The sequence below is a fragment of the Ruditapes philippinarum genome, unplaced genomic scaffold (assembly GCF_026571515.1).
Source record: "Ruditapes philippinarum isolate M1 unplaced genomic scaffold, ASM2657151v2 ctg4184_1_1_1_1, whole genome shotgun sequence".
Taxonomy (NCBI): Eukaryota; Metazoa; Mollusca; class Bivalvia; order Venerida; family Veneridae; genus Ruditapes; species Ruditapes philippinarum.
This window is the reverse complement of record NW_026853368.1, coordinates 119,340-133,313: the sequence shown is the minus strand read 5'-3', so window position 1 is coordinate 133,313 and position 13,974 is coordinate 119,340. Positions and strand designations below refer to the sequence as shown.

Here is a 13,974-nt window from a genome sequence, read left to right as displayed (position 1 = left end):
TATAATTATTACAGAATATGCCTAATTGGAATAAAAGAATGAAAGCTTTGTTGTCAAGTAAAATAGGTATTTTTCTTACAAAAGCTAACCTGTTCTTTAAGTAAAAATTTGTAGTCATAGTGTGACCACCTAAAGTGTGTAGCGTTTTAAGCATAACCTATCTACTTTATGTAAAGCCAGCACATGTTTATTATATATTTACAAAAAAAAAGCGTGTAGCAATAATCAATATTTCAATTATCAAATTTGAGCATTGTAGATCTTTAAAATCTGCAAATGAATTGTTGTTAATCAGATATTTGCCATAGATTGTCAAATAAATGAAATTTCCTTGTTGTTATTCCTGGTCTATCCAGATTCATTTGGCATACTTAGGCTTGCTTCCTAAGATGAACTGTGATAAACGATAATATTGAGGTTATTTTGATCGGCATTTGTCAGAATTGTGTAACTTGTATCATTATAAGAAGTGCCATAATGTACCTCAGATTATTAAAATCAATCTTTTAAGTGATTTGTAGCGAATTCAATGAATTTGCCTTTCATACTATCTCTATCAAAAAACAGTAAAACACAATTATGTAAAATCTTGAACCTTGATAGAGGTTAATCTATCTAAGCACTGTGTGCCTTCTTCCTTTCTTTTTAGATTTCTTCTCAACAAAAGTTACAAGCACTACAGCTTCGACAACGCCAGGTAAAATGAAACTAATTTTATCGTTTTATAAGTGTAACTGACGCTATGATAACGAATAATAAAGTTCGAACAACGTACTTCATTAATATGTCGGTTCTTAGATATTCCGATTCAAAGCGCAACAATTGACAGATATAATTTAATCTTTACATATATCGAGAGACACGTATGACCGTGGTCAAACAATTATGATCCGACGGAGAAATTTTATTTTCTGTGTTAAATTTCTTACAAAATCAAATGTATAAACGTTGAACCAATTCGAATATTGAACCTGAAAAAATAAAAGCGTTAATGAGCAATAATGTATAAAATATTAAATGATATCTGACAACCTTTTCTCACCTCCGACTCATTTACACTGTTGCAAACACTCGCAATGCTGGCATAACAGAAATGACAACGTTAACGTCTGTTAACGTCATTTTATTACGTTGAAGGTCTTTGTCGCATGTCGGCGTTCAATTACTTTAATTTTGATACAGCTGTTGGCTCATAACCAGCAAGAAACTTTTATTTATGATACGTGGTGAACTAAACGTCCGTTGGTGTTCTTAGGTCATCTTAGGTTTAACCGCCATATGAACACATCTGCGGATGTTTCAAAATTCTAAATTTAACCAGTTTATTTTAAATGTTGAATACTGCTTAAGCAGGTGCTAGGGGCGTGGACGGTACCTTGCACTTACCAGTACCGTCCATGAACAGGCTCAATCAAACCTAGCCTGCAACATTTTCAATTTTACCGTGTTGGGATCGCTCAAAAGATTCTAATTTCTCTCTCTATTATAGGTAATTATTCAAAATTGATTTTGTTAATGCAGTATCAAAATAATTATGTATATTTCTCTTTTTGTAAAATACCATATATCAGATATAATTTCTTTCTTACAATACATTTATTGGTATGTGAAGTAACAATTATATTTTTTTCTATTTACAAAAAGCGACTCATCCTAATCACTGTTTGAGTTGCTCAGATGTTGTGCATCCCTCTGATTGCACATATCAGGTCCTATGTTATCCAGGGGAGGTAAGAATGATTTGAGTACGTAATGTAAAAATTAAAAGAAAGCCAGATTTGGTATGTTTTAAATATAGCTTTTCTCCTGATTCAACTATATGTTGTGCTAATTTGTTGACAGTCATATTAGTTGTGCGTTTAGAAATTCAATGATAATTTACTTCGCAACAGCACGTGTCAAGTGTTGTGTGGCAGCTGCAAAAAGTTGAAACGTTCTTCACGTCCGTCAGTGTTGTTATATTTTTTCTGATTTTTCGGGATTATTGATGCCAGCACTGTAAGTGTTGAGATTGAGTACCGCTCAAGCCGGTGTTTGGGAGCTTGAGGGATGTTGTAAGTATTCATTAACACTCATGTTCAGACAATCGCACGGAGTCTGCAATTGTCATGTTATTTTGTTGTGATTTATGCTTCGAGGTGTCACTTTGTTTCCAGATTTTATATCTGAGAAAAGTACATGAAAGAATAAAGGAAAGTATTATTTGCCTTGAGCCATTCTAGCCTGGCCCTCGTTGAAATGGCAGTTTTCTACACTTCACATAATTTGATCCGAAGGATAAAAATAATGAGAAGAATTGAGGAATCGTTAAACAAATATCTCTTTAGCATTAATTTTTATACTACTAAAATCAGACAAACAATTTCAGGAGAACAAAGAGATGTAAATAATCAGGCTGGTCAGCTGATAAAATTGCCATAAGAACTGTTCTTATTTTACAATGAATGTAATGATTCATTAACCCCTGTGTTATTGTGAGTTATCTTCTTTTTTTAAAGCTGTGTTACACGGAGTATATCAACTTGAATGGTGCAGATAGATACAGAATGGGATGTATCGCAAGCACAGTAAGAAATTATCATTTAACTTTCATAAATTATGATGCGCCTTTTTGTGCTATTGGTGTCACTTTGTACTTTTTATTGTTGAGGCAGCGTTCTGTGAAGTTTAATAGCTGTGTTACATAGACATTATCATAAAGCCTCTCCTACTGTAATGCTTTCCTTCCAGAAAATTCTAACATCGGCCAATATCCTAATGAATCAGTCATTTCCGGAACGATATTTTTCACAAAGTTGGAACTAAATCATTTTCAACCGTTTACAACCGGAATCTGTGCATAGCGATAAAGGATAAGTGATCGTTCTAAGATTTTGAAAAACTAACGTTCGGAAAATAACAGATTTTCTACGATATTGGCCGACGGTTAGATTTTTTTGGAGGAAAATCTTTACAGTGAGATTATATTAAATTCTATAATAAGCGTTATGCCTTTTTCTCTTTTAAGTGCTATAAGTGTCCTCTTGGATGTAGTTGATTTTTGATATTGTAGGGGGTGCGTTCTATGAGGCTTCTCTAAATTTCTGTGATAGCAATATTAATGGAAACATAAATAAATTAACACTTATGGTATTTTCACAGGTATATTCAATTACAAACCATCCGTTGTTTGTATGTTTATTGGTTCGTTCGTTTGTTTGTTTGTTTGTTTGTTTGGTTGGTTGGTTGATTGGTTGTTTCGTTTGTTATGGTTGTTATTGTTTCTATAAAGAAATGACCAACTGTGAAAAGGCTTCAAGTGTACACGTTACACCTGGACTTAAAAAAGGAAAACATCAAAAAATATTTTTCTCACCGTTTTGCAAAAAACGTTTGATATTCCAATTAACCTGCCGGTTTGCTTCCGAAAAGAATGTAGCATACTATTTAACGTTTTAAGATATCACTTTTTAAGTTTGATTATTTCAGGCAGGGACGGGCACCCGATAGATGGTTCCAATATTCCTTCTTGGAAAATGTTGAATCATCCTTAGGATATGTTGCCTCCATTTTATTTTTGTGTTTTGACGTCTTATCTGTGATACCCAGGCTTCATAACCTCTGATCCCCTTTTAACCTTCATTAGTTTACGTCCGCCATTTAGAGCACCCGCTTTCTATTACCATACACCACTTTTCGTGGAATGGCACGGAAGTGTCACATTGAAGTTTGCATGATAACCGCCGTATAAACACATCTGTAGATGTTTCTAAATTCGTTTAAATGATGAACTCTGCATAAGCCGGTGTTTCGGGCTTGGACGGAAGTTTGCACTTGACATTACAGCCCATGTAAAGGCTCAATCAAACCGAGCTTGCAACATTTTCAATTTTGCCGTTTTGAACGTTCTTCAGGGATTCTTATGTTCTCTAATTTAGACTGTTCTACGACAAAGAAGCAAAATAGTATTACCCATTTATCATATGCAAAAGCACATGAATGTTTATTTATAATTTAACAATGATGTGAGAAAACATAATTACACAAAAAGCTGCTTGAAATAACAATTTGTTTACGTTTATTTACAAATTATACATTTCACTTATACGTAGCAAAACTTTTGAAACTTCTATGTTTGTAAAGTCGCTTCTTATACTTTAGTATACATGTATTTTGTAACAAGATACAAATCATGTTTTAAGTGCAATGTATAATTGTATAAAATATAACTATCCACTATTTGTGGAAAGCACTCATTATAACTGCGTGTTTACTTTTTCCTCCAACAATAAAAAAATGTGTTTTAAATTCAGGCATGTGCCAAAACAATTGCTCAACCGAGCTTAGTCGGAAAGAAAAGATTTGTAGCAGACGATCAAATTGGGATGGAAAAATACTGCAGCAAATGCTGCCAGGATTCCGTTGGTAACTGTAACCGAGAACTCTGTGGCATGTCTAGTAACATATCTTCAGGTAACAGACAATAAATTTAATATATTTATCACATACCTTTAATCACTGTGCGACTGCTTGGTCATTTAGGTGGTTGCATTCATTGAACGCCACCTTTCCTTATTTATCTAGTTGTCATGTTTCGTAAATATGGTATTTCACGACCGTGCATAATATTTTCATGTGTTTAACAAACTAAGTGTAAAGTGTAAAGACGCGCTTGATGGTAACAATACACTATAGGCGCGTCAGTTAAAGAGGATTCATGTGCATTTGCAAAAGACTTTATTTTGGTATGCGATAAATCGCGCATTATATTTGTGTTTGTTCATTACTGAATGTATTAAACTCGTTAAATAAAATAATATCATACTGGCCATAGGTTCGCATAATATAATTCTGTTTTACTCGGTCAATAAACTTGTAAACTGATTCAATATCCCTTATTCGAGCAAATTATTGAAGACCAGCTTTAAAGCTGCACGCCTCCAGGTTCGTGTTAATTTTCATAAACATTTTGGAAATGTATTTAAAAGTAATATAATGTGAGGTGAACAAATAAAGTAATTTACATATTGCAATCGGCACTTACAATCCATGAAAATTACCAAAATGAGGTCAACACATTCAAAAACAGACTTTACTGCTTTAGTAGCGCAGTAGAAATATGGTGATAAAATACTGCAAAATCAGTCTAAAACCCAATATAACATGGAAAATATAACTTGGATATTGAATGTTTTTACCGCCCTTGAAAGTTTAGTGCATTTTTCTCAATATTGATTTTCTTGAAATATTTTGGCTCATCTGGAGGCATGGAGCTTTAAGGGGGCGTAGTTTTGACATGAAAGAAAAAATGCACAAAAGGGAGAGGTACTGTTATTTACATAGTCCCTAACTTTTAAATAATACTGACTAAGATTAAAAGATCAAGATCAAAATCATGATCAAATTAAAAAAGAATATTTCACATAAACAATATCTAATATTGATTTCATAAAACTTGACTTAGAATAACATAACTATAGTGTTTAAGGATTATACAACATATGTACATTCTACAGTTGATCGAAATATTGATCTTGATCCTAAAAGTGATCATTATTTTCATCCAATTATTATTTATTATCTTTTAATCGTATTTTATCCCGAAATAAGGTTGTTTCTTTGCAAATTAGAATTTTTTACAGTTTATTTAATATACCGTTCATTTCTAGTAAAATTTTTGTGTTTAAATTGATTTATTTGATCGTTTTCCATACCTTGATCTTTTCTAAGTGAACACGGGGGTAGCTAACTAGCTATTCCTGAAGTTACTATGTTGCTGATTATTGAACATTACATTGAAATTTTTTACAGGAGTTGATGTATTTGAGCTGATCACACCTCCGAAAAGACATGACTTCTGCGGTGATTTATTCCCAGCAACATGCCAAATTGTGATTCTACAGTCGCCAGAGCTTTGCAAAGACCCCAGATACTCATATTATGCATGTAGAGAATTCTGCGGCACGTGTGGTAAATGATCAAACAATTTTCCTCACTCGTTTGCTTTTATAAATGTGGCGAATGATTTCTTACTGATTAATTTAAAAAAACTCTGACATAATTTCTATAATACTTCATGATTTGATCTTCTAATTTAATTTTATTTATTAAGAATGAAATATTTATTACTACGAGGAACAGTTCACAGTTAATAGTTGTACTGCATACTCATAATATTCGTGAGACACTTCTTTTCTGTCAGTCAACTAATTTAGGATCCAACGAATTTGTTTCTCTGCTGTGATGTTATTTATGTTTCCTATTATTTGCAATTTGCTTATTTCAAAAACAGACAATCCAAAATTAAGACCCCTCAAAAAAGTTCAATTTGTCAAAGCCACGAAATTTCCTGCCCGCAAAATCAATTAAGTGAATTCACTTAGTTTACTATGTTTTCCTACTAAAACTAACTATGTCTATTTAATTTGTGTTTAACAGTCAATCCAGGTCATAATACAGGTAAACCGCCAACAACCGTCCAGAGTGGTAATACAGGTATAAAAGCTTTGTATTTGTCCTCAAAGGTTTAAAAACATGTTTGAAACTAGTTTATTTATTCTTAACTTGAACGTTTCGTATAAAATGCATATGAGTAAATTGAATCATTCCTTAAAAATGTTTTCTTCTTTTTAATATTTGTTGTTTCTTTTCGATTTGCAGTAAGTTTTTGTCCAGAAAACTCAAGCCTACCTTCCTTGTTTTTTTTCACCAGAACATACAAGTGTCAGTAGTTGTTTTGAGCTCACAGCTTTACAATTCGAAATTAGAGAAAAGAGCATATTTCAATTTTTGTTTTTCTTTTTTTTTATATTTTTATTCATATTTGTCTTAATCAATCGATACTTTAAGGTCGTTAACATATTTGTTTTATTTCTTAATATGAAAGCATAAAAATGCAAAAGTAACTTTTTGTGAATCTTATGACCTTTGAAAATTCTTATTCATCAATAAGTCGCCAATTTTATTTCCAGAAACATAAACTAGCCTTGTTGCATTATGGTAGATATATATACCAATATCTCTGGTTAGGTATATTTTGTAGCTAGGGTACTATCAAGCTATCAAACTAAATTGTTTGTTACGTATATTTGGCTACGTTTGAAGATTTCTAGTGGATAGGCCGTCAACTGGTTGTTTTTAACAAATATTTTAAAGAACGGGTCTACATCTTCTAAGGTCATTAAAAGATTAGCAACAGTAATGATTTTAATACATATTATATATAAAGTGTACTGTCCTGGTAATGCCATTAACTGTGATAGCTTTACACTTATTGATATACATGCCACAAACTACAATTCAATACAATATTTTCAATTTGTATATGTTAACAGTGACACTTGTATTGCCGACAAGTATTTATAACCAAAAACATAAATAAAAACTGTAAAAACTTTTATCAGAAATCGTTAACTATAAGCCAATTTAGTTTCCTTTATTACAGGTTTGCCTGTGACCACACAAACTATATCAATGCAAAATCTACCCCGAACTGGTAAGGGCAATACTTATATGTTATATAAGAGATCGCACAAGTACACAAAGCACGGTAAAAAATAAATTCTGCAAACATTGTTTAATTTAGCCTATATAAAACTTAGGCTATACAGCATTAAAACCAACAACGCATAAACGTGGTTTATTAAAATGTTCGTGGACTCTTGCTGTCTTTTGTATTTTGTCCCATAAAACAAACTTTGTTGATATTAATGGAAAAGGCATCTTTATTTCTAAAAGTAAGTTCAATTTTGCCGTTTTGGACTTTCATTTTGGGATTCTTATTTTCTCTATTTTATCGCCACATCAGCGTTGTTTGTGCCATGTGGAGGCTGTAAAATGTTACCCCGTAGATTCAATCTGAGATGTTATATTTCCGATCCTTTAAAATCGTTCAACACGACACTAATGTTATGTTTGTGGTGGTATTTTGTAGTTTCAACTATTTGCCTTTTTCGATTTAGGAGGTTCTCAAATTCCTACTTAAATAATGTTGAATAACCCTTGGGATATATTGACTGCTTTTTTACTTGAATTATTAAGTCTTATCTGTGAGATCTAGAGTTCATAACATCTGGTCCCCTTTCAAAATCCCATTTTATTTAGTTCTGCCCATTATTTCCTCGTTTAGGGCTCACACTTTATATAACGTTGGGACACAAAGCCTTTTTTAATGGAATAGCACAGACGTGTCACGTTGAAGGTTCCATGATAACCGCCGTATGAACACATCTGTGGATATTTCTAAATCAAAAAAATTGCCATTTCATTTCAAAATGTAGAATTATGCTAAAGCCGGAAATATTTCAATGTCTCTTTAAAAAATCCACATCAACGCACAGTTTTCATAACAATATTTATGTGCCTATGACACTTGGCAATACAATTCTACCGCAGAAACGACGTTGTCACTTTGTTTAAATATAACCACTTAAAAAGAAATGCATCTTGAGATTCAGATGGGTAAATATTAAACTAATTTAAAACCACGGCCAAAAGTTTTAACAAACGTGCAAGATGGGCAGTCACATCAGCATATTTACTTACAGTAGATTTGTACTTAATTACTCTGTGGCTTATATCAACATTTACTTTTAGATTGCTTCTACGACAGTACACGCTATATGGGTGGATATTCAACATCTGTATCCGGAAAACCCTGTTTGAGTTGGTCTCACGTAGATCCAACACTAACAGGTTTTCCCGACGGTTCAATATCTGCTGCTTCTAACAAATGCCGGGATCCAGACAGTAAGTTTACTTTTCTTGTCAGTGTATTGTGTGTAAAAGTTTTGACGAGTTAACACATTTTTTTTCTTTTGAAAAGGATTTGTATTTTGTCGCGATTAATGATTGCATATGTAATATTAAAGAAGTTGTAGAAAAAGTGTAGGTCGCATACTTAACTTTGCAGTTGCTAATTTTTAGAAAGAATTGCATTGCCTTATTTATTTATTTTTTAATAGTATTTAATTTGACCGAATAATACATGTACAGGATACTTACATACACTGCTCCCCACCCCGCAAAAAGAGAACGGTTTACAATAAGCAAGGGTAATATTTGTTGTCGCGCCTTTAGAGTATTGTTTACGATAGTGCGCTTTTTACTGTGTTTGTATAATGCACAACCGTCACGCTGCATTGTTATTATACAAGGGCATTATATGTTTTATTTATATAAATGGCTTTCTCACAATTATTAATCCTGTTCTGATTAAATGTGAGACTTACTAAAACAGCTATTTTTACATATCAATTAATTCTTGGTCGATTACAATAAGGATATGCGATGAAAATAATGGGAATTCTGATATAAAAGAAAAAAATGAAGTTTACTTAATGTTTCCTTGCATATCAGATAATCTTCTGCAATAAAACTTCTAATTCAACACACGATGGTTTCAGCTTTCTGTTTGATAAAATGTCGTTATAAAATATTTTGATGTATTCGTTTACATGAAAATAAGCAGTTTTTTACTATAATTATGTGTACATTCCTTGCTTTTAACGTTTTGAATTTATTTTGTACTTAAAAAAAATCAAAATTTAGAACTATAGATACTTTTCTCGAAAATATTCGGCCAGTGTAATTGTATGGCAACTGTAGTTTTTGTTGTTAATTCCTGTTTATTCTCAGGGTTTATGGCCTTTCTAAAAATAGAAATGATAACATCATTGTCCGTTCTTTTTCATATAAAAATAACGGTTCTTAGGTCAGTCACTTGAACACATTTTGTCACACTTTTGTCTTTTCGTTCCAGATCGAGGTTTTCCATGGTGCTACACATCAGATACCTTTGATTGGGAGTTTTGTCCAGTTCCTTTTTGTCAGGGTCAGTTGTATACTCAAGCATATTGAGTCTGCGAAAGTCATTTATAATTTTTTATCTTCGCCATTACTTTTCGGAGGGAATTACGCCTATAACTCTCATAAAATAGTTGTAGCGCTGTACAATAAGTCGTAAAAAGTAACATCATTTCTGTATCAACTTTCAAATTACATACATATAAACGATATGTTAGTAATGTATTGGAATATAGAAATATGCAATTTTATACGAGGATCTTACAGAAAATATGTAATATAATGTTCTTAATCCGATTAAAATTAGATTGATAGATGAAATTATAAAAATAAATATCTGTATTTCTAAACAATGAAATTGTATAAAAGTGGACACACTTCTTACCCATAACAATTGCAGTGTACATAATCATTTACACAAGCAAGGTAATTCTTATTTTTTTAATTTTTCCCTGAGTTAATTATGGTCTACCTTAATATGATAATGATTCAAGTAAGTTTACTTATACTGAATAACTTTAACAAAACGGGGAATATTGAAGCTTCTAAACACTAAAACCATGATAAATGCACACTATTTTGATACACAAAAACAAATACCATGCCAAATGTTACATTAACAATATTTTACTACATATCAAGACCGAAATCAAAAGCCATAAGAATTGTTTTTGATGGGGTTCGTATGGCACTGGAATACAATTTTTATGAATTCATACGAACCATGAATATATTACAATGATCTCAATTACGTGCAAGATATGTGCAGCAAATATACATGTATACAGAAATAAAAATCATTCATATATTTCACAACATTCCTAATTGTGAGAAATCTAATCTTAAACTTTCAAATCTATTCATTGCAAGGTGTCTTCAAGAAACCTCCTTTCAAGCAAAATTTAAGAAATCAGGTATACATCACAACAGCAGGTGTCAAGTGAAATGTGGCAGCCGTTAAATGTTGCCCGTGTTTCTTTTCAGTGTTGTCATATTTTTCTAGTCCTTCGGAATCATTGAGTCCAACACTGAAGTGTTGAGAATTGAGTACCGCTCAGGCAGGTGCTTGGAGAGCGGGGCGTGAGGGATGTTGCACTTTTTTATTATCCCTCATGTACACACTCAATCAAACTGAGTCCGCAATGTTCATGTAATTTTGCTGTTTTTAAGGCTTCCAGATATCTATATCCGTACTAACATATATATTTGTTTTCCATCTTAATGTTATATTTACAATTTTAGAATGTTTCTATGCCAATCAAAGCCAAAAATATGACGGATTTGTCCATGTTGATAAGAAAAACAATACATGCAAACCCTGGACAAATTATGTTGCACATACTGGAGACACTAACGTCAACTTTCCAAACAACTCTGTAGCGGATGCTAAAAACTATTGTCGTGATCCCAAAAACTCCGGAACACCTCAATGCTATAACGGTATTGATTTAAAGGCGTGTGATGTAGCACAATGTCCACGTAAGTTTCCTTATTGTATTTAATGTGTTGCACCTTGTCCATGGTTTATGTACTTTTTTAACTGTCAAACGAATTTGGTTAACTATTTTTAAAATAAGAATGACTTGTTGTATATGTATATATATATAAATTGAAATAAATTTTTGATAGTTCGATAGTTTACTCATACAACATAATATGAAGCCCGACGAGTGAATATAGTGAATATAGTGGTAAGCATATAGCAATCTATATAATACCTCGTAGTAGGTATAAAGTGCGTATGAAAGTCAAAATTGCAATTGTGCGTTTGACAAATGATTGGACCATGCAGATGTATGGCAATCATGTAATTCTTATATAAAGAAATTGATAATTTCTATATTTCTTTATTTTTTACCGATACACAGCGCGTCCATTACGTCCATTGTAATTATAATAATGATTATTGATTATTTACATGTGTATTTATTTATTTATTTATTTATTTATTTATTTATTTATTGTAAAAGCTAGACATATCTCCCATTTTAACGTTAGTTAAGTCATTTTAAGGTCCTTTCTGTAACGTGTACACTTCTTAATTCCTATATAATCTAAAGGAGTTTTTGAAAAAACAATTTTACTAGTTAAATTTCTCGAATATTTGAGAGCCTTGACAGGTTATCAATGTTCAATACGATATTAATGTTTAATACGCATGTTGCTGATTAATATATTTTAGATGAATGTAGAGATGACCCATTGACTAACTGTGCATTAGTTCAGCATTTTGTATGCAAGTATGAATATGCAAGCGTCACATTATGCCCGAAAACGTGTGATATGTGTAGTAAGTATGTCAACATATATTCAACATTTTCTCTAGCCTTGTGCTTAAGTTTCATTTATACCGACTCAACTAAGAGGGAAATAGTCTTCCCACTTAAAACTCTTACCCCATTTGCAATGTTTATCACGTGAGGTTACTCTAACAGACTCTATTTTGAGCGCAACAGAAATTTCCATTTGAGCCTTCACGCCATTTCCAATGTTATCAGGGGAAGTCTTTCACTGATAATGCACGTGTAATATATCTGAATGTACATAGATAAACGCTTAACTTTGTTGTTGACTGCCATTTTCATAATGGAAAGATATGACCCCCTCCCCACACACCATGGGCACTATAAAGAATTGTAATCATGAACATATTCCTGAACTAAAGCTTTGCCATGAGAAGAGCTCAGAAATGTGAAACTGTAAGTAATTTATTACATATCTTTTATGTACACGCTTCCCTATTGATCATTGTGCACTTATAGCATAACAAATCACACAAGCGAAATAATTGTTTTACTCAAACTGTTTGGAATACGCATAAAAATGTTACCTTTCCGAACCCATTTAAAACATTTGTTTGACAATTTCCTAAAAGAGCCTAATTTAAAATATCCATGAAATTTATCAAAATGTGGGGCTCGTCAAATATAAACTATTTCAATGGTGTAGTTTCAATGCAGCTGACAGTAGTTAATGCCTTCAAAGAGGAGATAATGCAGTAGGGGTATGGGTTGATACATTAAGGCAATCAATGTAGAAAATCCACCTATAATTAGGAGTAACTCACAAATTTTTTACGCGTGTTCAAAACGTCGTCCGTTTATTTTGCTACGGCCATTATCTCAATATTTCTAAGATTCTATTAATATAATTAATTTAAAGATTCATATTTATGTTATCATTTAATTGAAACAAAACAATCGACATGGTTTTATATTACATTATGAATGCTTAGACTTAGTTTTGCTTCATTTCAGCATTCGGACTGCTGCCCCCTGTAAAACTAAATCCACCGGCAGGTAGCTATATCAGATAAATTTATAACACATATTTATTAAAACTGTCTTAAAGATTCTGTATGTTGTAATTAAGGTTGTTACCACACTTAAGTGAAATTTTATAAACATATGTATGTATATAATTATGCTTTTAAAACAATTTTCAAACATCGAACAAAATGTAATATACGTGTATGTGCTGCAAATATTTGTCAACATTACATGTAATCATTAAAATAAATCCATTTATTTCTTATTGAAAAATGTGACTTAGACTTTATAGAAAACAAATTTCTTATTACCTCCCTTTGTTAACATTGAATGTAATTTTCAGTAATATGTTTACAAATAATGCTTTTTGGAACTTTCAATATTGATAAATCTTCATTTGAATATTATATCTATGATATAAAACCATAAAAAATGAGTCACAGAATCTTTAAGTTATTTGATTGATGATCTATATAAATACTATTGTTGTATTTTCATGTCATATTAAGCTTTTGAGAGACTTTTAACGAATTATTTCAGCAACGGAATCTCCTACCTTTTCTAGTAACTAAATATGTGAAACATGTGCGATTTGAATCGCACACAATTTACAAAATGGAGAATTAATTGATCTGGGGTATTTCACTTGTAAGTAAACCCATTACTGATAATGATGAGGGGTAAGTTTGGTATACATAACTTAACTAGGCAATTAGAATTTGCTTACCCGGAGCATATTTCATTTGTTTTGTAGTTTTTACGTATTGCTTTGTGAAACATGTAGTATTTATCTTTAATGATACAGATATTTGCGTCGATAACACTGATGCCAATTGTGAAATACTTCAAAGTATTATATGTGCGGACCCTGATGGCGCCATTAAATTGTGTCCTAAAACCTGCAGGAAATGCAGTAAGTAAA

The 13,974-nt window shown here is 32.0% G+C and overlaps 1 protein-coding gene across 3 annotated transcripts in view; it reads left to right on the top strand.

Moving 5' to 3' along the window:
* The window catches only part of LOC132736655 (uncharacterized), an 80,069-nt gene that overhangs the window by 57,515 nt on the left and 8,580 nt on the right, over positions 1–13,974 (top strand). For all 3 annotated transcript variants that reach the window (XM_060723844.1, XM_060723842.1, XM_060723843.1), the window contains exons 8-19: positions 650–697; positions 1,645–1,730; positions 2,499–2,567; positions 4,293–4,452; positions 5,791–5,949; positions 6,418–6,474; positions 8,575–8,727; positions 9,740–9,811; positions 11,026–11,262; positions 11,966–12,073; positions 13,041–13,082; positions 13,858–13,965. In XM_060723844.1, the coding sequence (XP_060579827.1) occupies positions 650–697; positions 1,645–1,730; positions 2,499–2,567; positions 4,293–4,452; positions 5,791–5,949; positions 6,418–6,474; positions 8,575–8,727; positions 9,740–9,811; positions 11,026–11,262; positions 11,966–12,073; positions 13,041–13,082; positions 13,858–13,965 (1,299 nt within the window). The remainder of the gene's footprint in view (positions 1–649; positions 698–1,644; positions 1,731–2,498; positions 2,568–4,292; positions 4,453–5,790; positions 5,950–6,417; positions 6,475–8,574; positions 8,728–9,739; positions 9,812–11,025; positions 11,263–11,965; positions 12,074–13,040; positions 13,083–13,857; positions 13,966–13,974) is intronic.